The 15,195-nt window shown below is 45.0% G+C and overlaps 1 protein-coding gene across 6 annotated transcripts in view; it reads left to right on the forward strand.

The window, feature by feature from the left end:
• The window catches only part of Ntrk2 (neurotrophic receptor tyrosine kinase 2), a 318,758-nt gene that overhangs the window by 50,047 nt on the left and 253,516 nt on the right, over positions 1-15,195 (forward strand). For all 6 annotated transcript variants that reach the window (XM_021215214.2, XM_021215218.1, XM_029547603.1 and 3 more), the window contains 3 exons: positions 4,366-4,502; positions 5,382-5,514; positions 6,468-6,773. In XM_021215214.2, the coding sequence (XP_021070873.1) occupies positions 4,366-4,502; positions 5,382-5,514; positions 6,468-6,773 (576 nt within the window). The remainder of the gene's footprint in view (positions 1-4,365; positions 4,503-5,381; positions 5,515-6,467; positions 6,774-15,195) is intronic.

The following is a 15,195-nucleotide window of genomic DNA, read 5'->3' on the forward strand; positions in this document are numbered from 1 at the left end:
TCATAATGAACACTGACCAATAAAGGAGGACGGTGACCTTTCTGTGTCCTTTCTAGTTAAGAACCCAAATGAGCAGAGGTTTGATTTTCTCATCTATCAGAAAGGTGCAACTTACGTATTTGGGGCCAGTGCCTGAGGCCCCTTGACCTTCTCTGCAGGTCTTCAGAGTTACTCACCCATTATGGGTTGGAGGAGATGGAGGATCGAACCTAAGGAAGTAGCCAGCCGTACACTGGTGAAAGCCATGGGCAGAGGTCAGGCTAGGACTAACACAGCATCTGATTCATTTCGGCACTCCCTAAGCCTTTGTTCCTCCACTGGGAAATAGAGATGCTAACCAATGTATTTGTGGATATTTGGGATGACTAAGGAGAGAATACATGAAAGCATTTTAATATGTGTGGAGTCCAGCACATATTAAAAGAAGTAATAGATGCTAGTTAGCTATTAGTGTTATTTGCTATCATCAACATGAATAGTATCTTTAAAGTATTTGGCACCTGGATTTAAATATTTTAAACTGCATTTAAATATTTTACATTGTGTCAAACCACTTCAAAGAAAGTAACAAAATCACACAGATCAAGTAGTCTGGTACTTAAGTGGGCTGAGGGGGTCCAGAAGCAATGGTGGCTACATGTTTTTTTTTTTTTTTTTCCACAGAAAGACTTCTGAGGGCTGTTATATGGCAATGCTACAAACATCCAGCTTTCTTTAGCTCTCTCTGCCTTTCTCGTCTGTTACTTTTGATCTGGCATTTGTCTCTGCCTCCTGCAGCATCTCCACCACACTCACTTAAGCATCTTAAAGAATTCACTTCTCCCAGAACACACTTTGTGGAAATTTTGGTGGTAGAAGAGATAATCACCCAGGCCCCTGTTGGGTTTAAGAATAATAGCTGTAAAAACAAAAGCTTAGTGAACAATTGTCCAACACTCATTATCTAAACCCCTTCTACTCTAACTGTGGTCTGTGGCATGAGGAGTTTGTTAGAAACACAAACCTTCTGGGTTCAGCCCATTCCGCTGGAGAAAGAAGCTGGGTCCCTCAGTGAGTCGTGTGTGCCCTAAGAACTGGGGAGCTGTGGTTCAAAGAGAGCCAGCAAGTTTACTATTTCTAACATTTGTAGATTTCATTAATCAAACAGACGACAGGTGAACACTTATTTCCTGAGCAAACTTAAGTCAAGAGCATTGATACGGGTTCTCTGCTGGGGAGCATTGATATGGGTTCTTGGGGATGATGTCTATTTCCCATCTTCTGTGAGGTTCTCCTTGCAGAAGGAAGATGACTGGTGTTTGCCATCAGGCCTAGCACCATAGCTTTTGGAAGCATTGCTGGGCTTTGGGGTGGACTTGTGCTGATTTCAAATCTTATTAAGCCAGGAACTAGTGCCTGGAGAGTGGTTTATCCCGCCTTGGCGATCGGGGCTTCCCGATTCATTTTTATTGTGCTAATTAAGCCTCAAGTGATATTTCAAGTACAGATTGTTTTTCCATTATTGGGTCTTGGCCAGCGCATCAGTGCTGTAGACTTAACATGAGGCAGGTGCTTACTCATTTGCAGGAGACTTTACATTTAAAAGATCTAAGCTTGGCCAATTTGCACAGACTCCTTTGCAGAGTCCTATGACAGGGTGAGACAATTAATTTACAATATGGAGACTCATTCTTCCTTCACAAGATAGGCACAGAACTCTTTTCAGACGAACCAAATTCTCAGATCTTGGATATGATGTAGTACGTATGGTCTGAATAAAAAGTGTGTAATCCTGCAGGGCAATGTACTGTAGTGGTAAAGGCCCTTTATATTGGGTTCAAATCCCAGGTCTACATTGACTCTTTGAAAGATGAGCTTGACTTTTCTAATACTTCTAGACTTCATTAATTAAACAAGTACTAAGTTTATGTCTTCAAGGTTGTTGCAAGGATTCCGTAAGATAACACACTGGGTGGGAATGTCTACTTTAATGAGCTCCCAGAAAAGTATTACCATTGCTCCTACTAACTAAACAAACACACTCAGGACTGCTACTCATCTACACTGAAGTTTGAAAAGAAAGATCAAGCCAGACTTTATGTGAATAATTAAGACTACTATGTAGCATTTCCTACTGAAGCCCACATTAACATTCCTGTACTCAGAATATCTAAGATCTGTTATACACTAATGAAGGGAAGCACACACCCCAAAGCTCTGTGATTAGGACAGGGCTATTTGGGAGGAGCCACATCTTTAGAATAAGTTTGGATCCCAACGTCACCTTAGAATCAGTAAATAAGACTGCAAATACCAGGAAAATAGGAGCCAACAGAACACCAAAAGCTATTAGCTGGGAAAGCAAAGGAATGTGTCGTACCTGTCATTGTGCCTCAGAATTTTGGTCACTGAGCGGTCCACAAGGAAAATGTGACTTATGCATGAATGTAGGTGACACCATCACAGACATTGGCCGAAAGCCTGCTGTACATTCACATTCAGCGTGCTTCTTGTTGTACATGGTTCAGCTGATGTGACCCTCTTTTCTTGGGGGAAAGTTAGATATCCATTCTATAAAGAGAATACAATAAAGATCCTGAGGAGATTTGGGTAAACTTGATAGCGTTCATAGAAAACCTGACAAATTTACACACACACACACACACACACACACACACACACACACACACACACACACATTCTTTCCTTTCATCGGAGAATTTCTAATAATTCTTCCATTGGACTGAGTAATGGGAATTGTCTCTTCCTCAAAATGATATGAAGATAACTGGGTAGATTCAACAGGCTTTAGATGGTCCAAGTCTCAGTAAGGTTTATGTATCTTGATTTATGTCTTGTTACATCATGTATCTTCATATCATGTGGAAAGATGCAAAGATGGACCTGTGGGCAGGTGGGAAAGCCTGGGGCACAGATGGGAGTCTCTAGTCCCCTCTTGACAGGAGATCAGTGGGTAATTCCACAATGGAAAAGCCAACAAGTATGAGTGTAAACATAGTATTTAGTGAGGTGGAGATCAACAGTAAAGAAGATATGCAAATAGATGAAGTGGGTGCTTCTGGGAACAGGAAGCAAAGCCATCCAGCTGAGAGCAAACTATCTTCACACAATAGCTTGATTATTTTTAGTAACAAGTTTCATATGATTATAGACTCTTTAAATGATGCAACTACATGTTGGGCTAAACATAAATAAAACACTATTTTTAGGAAGTTATCCAGACCACACCATTCACGTTAACGGTATTCTGCCCTGATCTGCTTTCTAATCCACACAGTTCATAGGAAGGAGGCTTACAGTGTGGGGTCTGTTTTTGTTTACTGTGCTTTCTCTTGACTTTTGTTATGTGCTTTGTTGCCTCATGAAACGGGATAGCGTGGGACTCTTTGAAACCACACAAAAGATGCAACGTTCCTCTCTATTGGATGCTTATCGGGAGGGTCCTTCCAAGCAGGTCTCAGAAGTCCCTGAAAGCCAGACTTTACTGGCTGTCTTCTCTCAGTGGTTGAAACACTTGTGAGACACACTGTGTACAAATATTGTCTAGTCTGACTTCAATACTAAAGCATAGTGGCTTAGCCAGTGAGGATAGCTTAATGATGAAGGGTTTGTGTATCAAATATGTCAATTTGGTTGCTGGCAAATAGGTGGGTTAATTACAATTTAATAGTGACCTCTAAGCTGTTCCTAGACAACAATCCACCACAGTTCTGTGAGACTTGGCAATTGGGTTGGACACAGTCCCTCTAAATGGTCCTCATAGCAAATGGGCTCATTTGATTGGCAGGATCAACACATAGTTAATTATCCAAGCTGTGTTTTAGGCAATAGGTAGTGTGATTTCTGCAGTTTAAGGCAGGGTGCCCACCTGGGAAGAGAGATGCCCAGAGAAGCAAAAGCAGCAAGAATTAAAATAAGAACTGTCTAGCTCTTGAAATATAAGTTTAAAAACCACACCAGCGAAATGCTAAAACACACATGCAGTGGTCACAATCTCCTCTAACAACAAATAAATTTTGAAGGTTTTCCTTTTGCTTTTAAGAATTTTTCATTGTGATAAGGAGTCATATATATAACTTCTCATCATTAGTATGAACAGATTGGTCAATTTAATTCATAATAACTAACTCCACCTTGGCTCTGAAGCATTCTAACAAGGTCGTCATTTGAGTTTCATCCTTGAGAAATGCTTTTAAACTAGTTTTCCTAGACAATCTGATTCTATTAAACTCTAGGGCCCAGTGGAGGTTTCTAGACTTAACTGAGCTACTGCAGCAATGGACTTCTATAACAATGTATGTCTGCCTATTTTGATTCTGACTGTAACTGTTTGTGTGCATTTCTGTGTGCTTTTCTCTTCTGTAGGTCTGCCATCTGCACGTCTGGCTGCTCCTAACCTCACTGTGGAGGAAGGAAAGTCTGTGACCCTTTCCTGCAGTGTGGGGGGTGACCCACTCCCCACTTTGTACTGGGACGTTGGGAATTTGGTTTCCAAACACATGGTGAGGCTGTGTTTAGTTCTGTCTTGTAAGGTGACAATGAGGAGACCATATTGAACGTATTGATGACCACTCTCTTAGATTCCTTTTTGGTTGCTCTGATAAAAAAGCCCTGGCAAGAGTCACTTAAAATTGAAACGGATCATTGGGTGCCCGGTCCCAGGTTACATCTCCAGTCCATCCTTAGTGGAAAGTCACAGCCCCAGGAGCTAGTCACAGTAAGTTCACAGCCAAGAGCAAGGAACAGTGAATTAATGCACGCATCAACTCATTTCTTCTTATCAGCACGGGATCAAAATAGCCACGCCTATATTTTTACAGCGACACCATGACCTGTCACCACATGTAATCCCACTGTAGTTACCCCAGTTAAGACAATCTTCCACAAACTAGCCTAACCCAGACATTTCTCCACTGAGATTCCCTTCCCAGGTGACCCTACATTGTCAAGTTGCTGATCTTTTGTAACCATCAAAGCCACCCAATATTTTACATGCCTACACATTGGCATTTATAATGATTTTTAAATGTCATTTAGTTTTTACTTATCTTTAATTAGACAAAGCCAATCTGAAGATTACAATTAATTGTCTGTACACATCAGATTATTATTCTGAGCAAGGAAGTGACAGCCCTTTGTAATCTTTGCCCTTGGAGGAAGGTGGGCAAGAATTCAGGGGTTAAGTCAAACTCAGACATTGAGCAATTGAAACCCAGAACCAGAGAATAACTTCCTATTACTTGAGTCTGCAATCTGCAAGGAAAGTGTGTGTGTGTGTGTGTGTGTGTGTGTTTATACTACACTTCAGGAAGAAACTCTGATACTTTGGGATTAATTCTAATCAATGTTATTTTTTTCTTTGTCTGTTAATCCATTTGTAGAATGAAACAAGTCACACACAGGGCTCCTTAAGGATAACGAACATTTCATCGGATGACAGTGGAAAGCAAATCTCTTGTGTGGCAGAAAACCTTGTAGGAGAAGATCAAGATTCTGTGAACCTCACTGTGCATTGTAGGTATCGAGAGCAGAGCATGCTTTCCATGGGCAGTGACTTCGGGTCTTCCGTCTTTGTCACAGCGGGCTGGGGGTGGGGCAGTCTGCAGGCAGCTTACGTTTGTGACACAAGACTATATCTCAGGCCTTTGTGTGTGCTTAACTAAGAAATGGTGTCAGCCCCTGGTTCTTGTTCTGAAGTCAGTTTAAAGAGACCCACTTGCTCATGCCTGAGTCCCTGCAGCATAAGATGCTATACACGTTTAAAGTTGGATAATCACCAGGCTGTTTTTTCCAAGCTGAAATCAGACCTCAGATGTTTCAAGAATCAAAATGTGGACATTTAGAACTTGGTAAAATCAGACCACGCTACAATTGAGAGCAGCTGAAACTGTATTTGCTGTTCAGTGGCAACAGACGCTCTCAGCTTCTCATCCTCCACGCTGATCATTCCGCAGCAACAGGAACAGTCACTGTCTTCATCAGTCTGATACATTTTAGTAAGAGTTCCATGGGATCAGAGCTTCATGGAACATTTCCAAAGTCATTATCAATTTAGTGACGTCTATAGTTACTTTAATTATTTAAGGAAGAGTTACTAATGAAAAGAGTGCCTCTCATTATTTCTTATGATGAATACACATAATATTAAGATGTGGGGGGTGGGCACGACAAAGACAAAGTAGACATCAGATGACGCTTCCCACCATTAGAGCCTCACTGTGTTGTGTGAGTCTTGAGCAGAGTCAAGTAGGCTGTTCCCAGGAGCTCCTGGTAGGGGTTGGGCCAGTCATATCATGCAAATGACTAATCTGGAGTTTGACTGTGGGTTTTCTTAAACTAAATGATGGTTAAATAAAAGCTCTTCTTGACACTGAATTCAAAGGGGAGGATTCTGAGCTTTTTGGTGTCATTAACTCTCTCTCTCTCTCTCTCTCTCTCTCTCTCTCTCTCTCTCTCTCTCCTTTTAGTTGCACCAACTATCACATTTCTCGAGTCTCCAACCTCAGACCACCACTGGTGCATTCCATTCACTGTGAGAGGCAACCCCAAGCCAGCGCTTCAGTGGTTCTACAATGGGGCCATACTGAATGAATCCAAGTACATCTGTACCAAGATACACGTCACCAATCACACAGAGTACCACGGTTGCCTCCAGCTGGATAACCCCACTCATATGAATAATGGAGACTACACCCTGATGGCCAAGAACGAGTACGGGAAGGACGAGAGACAGATCTCCGCTCACTTCATGGGCCGACCCGGAGTTGACTACGGTGAGTACTGGAGGCTTTGTGCGTGGGGGAAGGGCAGAGCCATGCACTAAACTACCAGGTTTGCTAGCCACCTGGCCTGGTCTTCCCTTGGCTAGCGTTGCGACACAGGAGATCTGTTCCTCATGGCAAATGTGGAGTCTGACAGGCAGGGATGTGGGCCTCATCTAGGTGCTGCCTCCTTTGCTTTAAGGCCATTAGCCTAAAAGGACTTGTAGGGTGAAGGGTGTCGAGGAAGGAGACCTGTGTGACCTATAGAAGATAGGGAGTGAATGAGTTTGAACAGTAATCGAATCGATAAAGGATGACTGACGGAGGGCTTTGGTAACACAGAAGAAGGTCGTTCTAACTGCCATCTCAATGTTTAATGAGATCTCACAGCCCCAGTGCTGAGCCCCAGGAGAAATCAAGAGCAGAACTACTGGTTGACTCATAAAGTATTTAAGATTTATCTTCTACCCTATTATCCATTTGGGATCAGAGTCCCATCTTCCGCGGATCTCGCTTAACTGGCTATGGTGCACCATGCTTTTGACAGGCGAGGAGAAGGCCCTGCCAGGCCAGCAGGAGAGCTCCTGGGGGGTGGGGGGCTCTGGTGATGAAGGACAGTTGTCACACCTTTGCTGCTTCAGCTACAGCCCTTCAGAAGAGTGTCCTATCCACCCAGTCTCCTTGCTCAGGTGACCGCTCCACTGAAGGGCTGAGCCTGCATTGTGATGTTGAGGCCTGCGTGGAGAACTCTTCACTGTAATAGATGAGAGTTAGTCTGAGTCACAGGTGATGTGGCAGAGCAAGCGGGAAAGAGGACCTTGGCGATCTGGAGCAAGGCATTGCTTGGCCAGCTTTTACACGTGGGGCGTGTAAGGCAGCTTGTGGACAAAGGTGATTCAGGCGAAGCGGCTTTCATCCACGAAGAGTGAATTTGTCCCACAATAAACAAGAGGGCAGTCATTCTCTTTATGTAAGCTCCTCCTACTTCCTTGGTGTTTCCTAAATACCTCCTAAACGTACAGGCTTCCTGCACGTGTTCAAAATGTGATTCGAGTTATGTCAGTTTGATTTACCAAAAGCCCTCCAGGAGTACATAAAACAAGCAGTGCTTGGAAGAGACACCCAGACACCCCTGGTTGTTGTAGTCATTCCCATTAAATCTTCCTCTTAATTGAGAGTTTAGCTGCTTGGCTGTGTCTGCTGCAGTAAACCTCTGGATGGGTGTGCTTCTTCCTACGCGTTTGTGGGCGCGAGAGCTCCAGAACGAAGCCAGAGGCTCCAGCTTGGGAGAACGGCACTTTGTTTGTTCTTCAGTAAAATTTTTATTTGTGAGTAATTTTAGATTTATAGAAAAGTTGCAGACAGTACGGAGAGTTTCTCTGCCCAGGGTTTCCAGCGTTGGCTTCTGTTGCTGTGGTCCATGTGTCTCCTGGAGAACGGGCATCAGCAGGTTACAGTTCACCGTCTTTAGGCTTCGTTTTGATCTTGCCATCAACAGCCTTTTGATGCTCTTTGGGGTGAAGCTTGATTCAGGCAAAGGCCCAGAGATTGAATGCTCTAAGAGGCAGGTCTGTGTCCTAGGAAAGCCACACACTGAAGGGACAGTTTTACTTAGATTTGGATGTGTTTTCCTCTGAACATTCCTCTATGGTACTACTATTTGAATTAAGCTTCTCTTATGCATGCAGGCCCCTTCTTTAATGCGTCAGTTCTTAGGTTTGTTTTTTGGCTTGATCATAACTTGGAGGAGTCTCTCAAATTTTTTTTTAAAAAACACTTACTTATAAAAAGTAAAAAGTCAACTGAGTTTTTATTATGTATTTGCATGTGTGGTGTGAGTGTGGAAGCCAGAGGACAGCTAGTAGGAGCTAGTTCTTTCACCGCATGGGCTGCGGGGGTGGAACTGTAGTCACCAGTCTTGTAAAGTCATTTTCCCTCCTCCTTGTTCCTCTTACCCACTTACTCCTTTGTATTACATATTTAAAATAAAACCATGGGGCAGCAAAGATGGCTCAGGAATATAAGCATCCTCATTGTGCAAGTGAGAGGAAGCGTGTTCACATACCCAGCATCCACGCACGAGCTGAGTGTGGACTCGCACTTGCAGCCCCAGTGCTGGGGAACAGAGGCAGGTGGGTCCCCAGAGCTTGTTGGCTAAACTGCCTAACTAAAGACTTGAGCTTCAGATTCAGTGAAGGACCCTGTCTCCAAACCTAAGGTGGAGAGTGATGGAGGCTGATACCCAGGTTCCTCCTCTGGGCATCTGCACACATGCATGTGAGGAGCACAGACCTACAGATACAGGTGTGCACATGGACAGGCATGCACGTGGATAGGCATACCTACACACAATAGAAAAGAAAAGGCAAACTAACTGTTAATGTCTGGTTTGAGAGAAGACTGATTTATTTTTGTCTTTAACTGTTTATTTGAAGGCCAGCTATCAGGGAGTAATAAATGAGAGAGAAAATTACGGAGACTTGGCCTTGAGTGATGGCAGATATAGATGACCCCAGTGGGCCATAAACCAACATGACCAATCAGAGATTAGCCTCATTGACTGTGGGATGGAGTCTTGGTGGGTGTTTATGAGATCCACAGTCTTAGCATTCAGGTAACAACCGTCCTTAAAATCGATTCCTTGCTCCTTTAACCTCCTTAAAACTAAAGTAAAAGAAACAGATAGAAAAAAAGAAGAAAAATAACAGTTGTATCCCTGGTGGGGAATTCCACATTAAGGACAACAGGTGGTCAAGCTTGACCTTTGACCTTCCATTTGTTTGCCTTTCTGCTGCCATCATGGAGTGGCTGGCGAAGATGGGCTCTCACAAATCTTTGTGGTGAGAATTAATCCGGTTACACTGGTGGTATTTTTGATGACTATAAAGGAAGGGTGGGAAGAAAGTCCAAATTACAGCATAAATGAGTCCCGTTCATGGTGATGTCAATAGCCTTTCTACACAGAGAGTGAGCATGGCGGTCCTGATGTCCCTTAGCGGTATGCACCTCATTCAGGCTTAGCTTTATCGGGATGCTTTAGGGATACGTTTTAGGGGGCAGGGAATGAAGAATACTGAGAGAAGTCAAAATACAAATAAAAACAGCCCAAAATTCCCTGTACTAAAGATTTGCAAAGCTTGAATCAGACAGACCGCCTGGGCAGTCTGTGTTTTTATCCCAAGTTCTGAACACGAGAAACCATTGCCCGGTGTCAGACACTGCTTTTTCCAGAGCAGGGAGGGACAGCTAGAGGGACAGCTAGAGGCACAGCTATGGCACTCTGGCCCAGGGCACCGTGTACAAGTTCGAGGGCGTGAGGTTGGAACTAGAGAGACCCAACAACCCAAGGTCCCCATAAAATGTCTTTAGACCATGGTCACTGACTCCAGGGACCCACCGAGGGTGATGGGTGATGTGTGGAGTGATAACTGCCATCTGATCCTTAGGTGTCCACAAGACTAGTGCCTTCCACAGATGTTAGCTTCTGGAGACCTGGGCTAGTTCAGGAAGAGAGAAGAACCCTTTCCCAGGCTCCAGGCACTGCCCTCTGCCCTCCTGGATCCAGCCTTGGAGTGAACCTAGCTTCCCTGTGTAGGCTTTCTAGAATCCGCCCTTTAAGGAGGACATATAGCCAGCATGCATTTCTTAGAAAGGGTGGGTGAGGATGAATTCCTTCTGATATCTAAGGTTGTCCCCTTTCTCTACTCCTTTTTGGAGTGGAGCACAGATATATGTCATGTATATGTCATATATCACAGATATATGTCATTGTAAGCAGAACCAACCTCATGTTTTTGTACCGTTGTTTGCAGCAAAAATGCAGAGATATTTTGCTCTCAGTATTTGGGTACCCAGTGATCGCTTTGTTTTATTGAAGAATTCTTGTGTGTGATTCTCACTTCTGACTCCAGTAAAAGGTTGCAAGGTGTAAACCAGGATTTCCTAATCCTTCCTTTGTGCACTAAACCTTTGAGGGTCCTGCTGGACTGCAGGTGTGAGTTAAGGGATTTGGGAAGAGGCCCACCATCCTAAGTAGCTAGTGAGCTCCTGACATGGCTGGTTCATGGGCCACTCTTTGAGTGGAGAGGATATTTTGTAAGGATCGATTGGAGGATCGTAACTATTCAAACATTCTTCCAGAGAGTTCCACTAGGTCCTCAGAGATAGCAGCTCGTAGTAACAAAGTGCAGACTAGACCGTACCCTGACAGGCGCTCATCTTGGGTTTGGCAACAAGTAGGCTGGATTCAGTAGATGGTTATAAAGGCTTTAGAAAGGGAAGGAGAGGGAGACCATGCCCCTCCCCCCCACATCTACAGCGTGGGGTCAACCAAGGGGTCTCCAGGGCCTGTGGTATATCCTATTTAGCTTACAGGCCTGAAATAAAGGCGAACTTGATCCCCGAGGTGGCTCTTGCTGGAATTCAATCCTACATGCAGAAAAGCTCTTCACGAGCAGGCGGATGTTCATGGAGAAGCACAGGCTTCTTTTTCAGGGAGGCCCTGAAACGATCCCTAATAGCTGGAAAATAACCTAGTTTTTGCCACAAGGAAGGGATTTGGACCTGTCATGACTAGCTTCTGACTAAATAGAGCAAATTTCGAGAACTCTAAAGGCCAGATGGTTCTTAAGTGTGAGCACTCTGACTGGGGTCAGATGGTCCCATCCACGTGAGCACACAAGCAATTCAATACGTCTGTCCTGGAGCAGACCGAGGAGAACTCGATGACGACACTCTTGTTTTGAAGCTCCTGATTCTTTAGGCGGCGCAGAGAGTGTCTCTCTGGCCCACTCATCCAGGAAGACTGTCACAGCTCCAGGGTGCTCATTCACACAGCAGTGGGAGTTGGTGACTTCTGCTCCCTAATTCAGAAGCAGTTGTCTCCTAGGCAAAAATGCGTGTCAGGGACAAACTATAAATATCGGAAGTGTTTTCCCACAGTTTCTCCCAGCACTGTTTTGTCAAAAGATTCATGATGTGGGGTGAACGGGCGCTCTCTCTGCCACACTTAGAAAGGCCCCAAAGTAGCAGATCTAGGGACGACGTGTTCAAGTCAAGGAACACACAGAGAGTAAATTTCTCCCCGAGTTCCACAGAAGAGGAGAATGTGAAGCCGTGCTGTTTTAATCACCAGGACGTGTCCCTTGTCCTGGGGCTAAGACTACGGAGCTGCGGAGTCTTTCTCGCCTTGAAAGACCAAGGAGAAGATGGTTTGGGCACAAGGTGATAGCCAGGGTAATTAAGAGTCACCCTGACAGTTCTTCCAGTCTCCAGAGTACTAGGGTTGGTTGGTTACAACGTCCTCACTCATCCTTGGGAAGACTCCATTCTAGCAGGAAAGAAGAAACTCAAAGCTCTCAGCAAGTGGGTGGCCGTCAGACTGTGGGCTCAGTCTCCTCCTCCTCTGAGGGGACACAATGTCAGGAGCTGATCCAAAGCGAGGACTGTCCACTAGAAAAGAAAGAGTATGTGATTTGCTCTCCCTACGGCAAGGGTTTCTTTGGGATATTTTTAAAGATCCTGGAATCTGCAAGAGAACACTGAAGGAAAAGACTAGTTTGAGGAGCATTTGAGGGGTTGGAGGCTGGAGGATGGCTCGGCAGGTCAGTCCTCAGCACCTACAGTGTGGCTCACACCAGTTTCAGGGGGTCCGAGTCTCTCCTCTCACTTCCTCAGGCACCATGGGTGAGGTGCCCAGACATGCATGTAGGGCAAACAGTAAGACACGTAAAATAAATCAATCTTAGAAATTTTAGCGAGCTTAAAAAGAGGAAAGAGACACGTCTCCCCGCCCCCACCATTGCTTTTCTCTTGGCCGCAGACCACACGATGACTGTGTCCATGCCACCTCTGTTTGCCTTGTGTCATTTTCTTAACCTCTGACTGTGTGTCTACGGAGCTTTTCTTGCAGCTTAACAAGTCATCACAATCTATTCAGACTGATTTCCAGAAGTCCAAAGATTTGCTGATGAGGCGTGGTTGATACTGGGAGTTAAGATGGAGCTGGGGGTGCTGGTGTGCACACCTGTAATTCTAGCGTTGGGAGACGGAGGTTGGAGGGTCACCGCCAGTGTGAAGCCAGCCCGGGTGAGACCTTGCCTCAGAAACAAAACTAAGCAAAGCAAAGCAAACAAACAACAAGAACAGAAGCCCAAAGGGGAAAATGGTAATCAAAAGGAGAAAGAGAGACAGAGACAGACAGAGAGGTTGTTTAATGTGGAGTGGAGGTGTTGGTAAGTGCTTTAGGTAGGTTGTGTCCGGAAAACATAACAGTGATCTGTTCTTTGCCACTGGCGGCCTCTCGCCTAAGCACTGTCTCCTGGGGGTAAAGCCACCTGCAGATTACTCTGGGGCTTTGCCGGAGTGCATGCTAGCCATTTGCCGTCTGTGGCTTTAATACAACTTTTCCTGTTGGAAGTGCCAGGCCACCCTGGGCCTACAACCTCTTCCCATAACTCGTGAAAGCAATCCCTCAAGTCAAGAACAAAGCAAATGTGCCCAGAGCACCTGAGGACTCTCCTTAGGGGACAGATCTCAGCCAAGAGATCAGTAAAGCTCGTCTCTGGTCTTCAGGTTCTCTTGGGACACCGGCATCTGACCTTGATGCCACTGGAGTGGCCATGAAGGGTGAAAGAGCTCCAATGGGTGAAAGAGAATGCCTGGGTTCCCATCTTTCCATGTTAATCTTGAAGCCCATGCGCTGTCCATATCAGATTGTCTCCTGCTCGATGGGCTGAACCAGGGTGTGTTCAAAGAAACCATAGGATGTTTTGCAATCCCACCACAAGGACCAACTGGGCAGTCCTTTTTCATCCTTTGTTCATTCTCGGGTGGAATTATTCTCACGTTTGTCTTGCCTCTCTTGTCCTTAACAGGGGTCCTGACTTTACGTGTCCTATGTAAGAATATGTAATGAATATCATTTAGATATCAGTAAAAGGAGCCAGTTGGAAAATAGTCTTAAAAACGGTGGGATACCCAGGGTTGGCTGTGTGTGCCTTTAATCCCAGCCTCCAGGAGGCAGAGGCAGGTAGATCTCTGTAAGTTCGAGGCTAGCCTGACCTACCTAGCAAATTGAGATATACAGTGGGAGTCTATATCATAGGAGAAAAAACGTGGAATGTTTCCAAAATTTGGCCACTGTCAGAAGTGTGAAGAGGAATTGTTGTCTCACTTTAGTGTCTGTCCCTGTGCTTCGTGAACTTGGGTCCATGTGCTTCGCATGCTCAGCCTGTTGTGGCATGGGACGCATTAGGTCTGGTTGCATGTGCGTGGGAGGGACAAACGCCACAGCAGTGATTCTTGCTGTCGCACTGTCTCTCTGCCGAGTCCGTCATCCCCTCCTGACCTGTATGACTGAAGGCGGAGACACAGAGCTGATTCTTGCACCTGAGAAAAGGAAGTCAGGAAAATGATAAGTGTTTTTCAGCAAGTTTGAGTATGGCCCACCCTGATGTTTTGTGGTTGATCTTGATAGCAAAGACATGATGGGTCTGGAGAAGTGAATTGTTTTCCAGGTTGTGGTCTAACTGATGATTCGTGGTCCGACCCGAACCCCTGCTGTGTTGAATCAGTATCATGTGCTTGGATCTTCCTAGGCGATTTGTGTGAGGAGTGTTCGTTAGTACTCCTATTCTGTCATGAGGTTTGTCAAGTCGGATATAGGTCATAGTCATGGTGGCCATTGAAAGACTGGGTTCAAATAAACATGGCTAAGAATTCTACCTTTTAAAAATGGACTTTTACATGTAAAATCAAATGGAACTATAAACCAAGTTCTCCCATTTGTGGGATCCACGAGGATTTGAGAACATGTGAAGAAACCAACTTTTCCAGCATCTTCAAAGCAAGTCCCACATCCAGGGAGAAACCTTGGCCCCGGGTTAACTGTGTAGACTTCTCCGGGACTTGTCCAGCTTCAAAACTGAAAGTCCATTAACTTAGGGATGTGCTTCATCCCTGGTTACCTGGGATGGCTCATAACTCCAGTGCAAACTGAGTTTTTCATATATAAAGTTATGTACCAAGCTGACTCAAAACAACATCTCTTGCATTCTTTGACCTCTGAATATAGGTTTGAAAGTAGCATTTTCAGAGTCTTGCACCCATACAAGAACAGAATGGTTTTGGTCCATCTGGTCTTAGGCCATGACCTCTGAGCTGGGACTCTGTTCTCCAGTGAGAGTCTGGACAGTCTGGTCCTTCCTTTTTCTCACTCTGGAGTCTTGGATCAGAGTGTGCTCAGGGAGGTGGTGGAGCCATGCTGAGTTGGGCAAGGATGGGCAGAGCTTGGAAGAGAGCTTAGGGTAGATTGGGAAAGCCACCAAGGCCACCTGAGGTGAATGCTAGAGGGCAGAGGCTCTGGCTGACCAAGACTCTGGGTCAAGGGGAGGGTACGCAGACAGTAAAGGGTGTCAGGTCTGAGACAGTAGAT

This window comes from Mus pahari, chromosome 16, assembly GCF_900095145.1.
Source record: "Mus pahari chromosome 16, PAHARI_EIJ_v1.1, whole genome shotgun sequence".
Classification (NCBI taxonomy): Eukaryota; Metazoa; Chordata; class Mammalia; order Rodentia; family Muridae; genus Mus; species Mus pahari.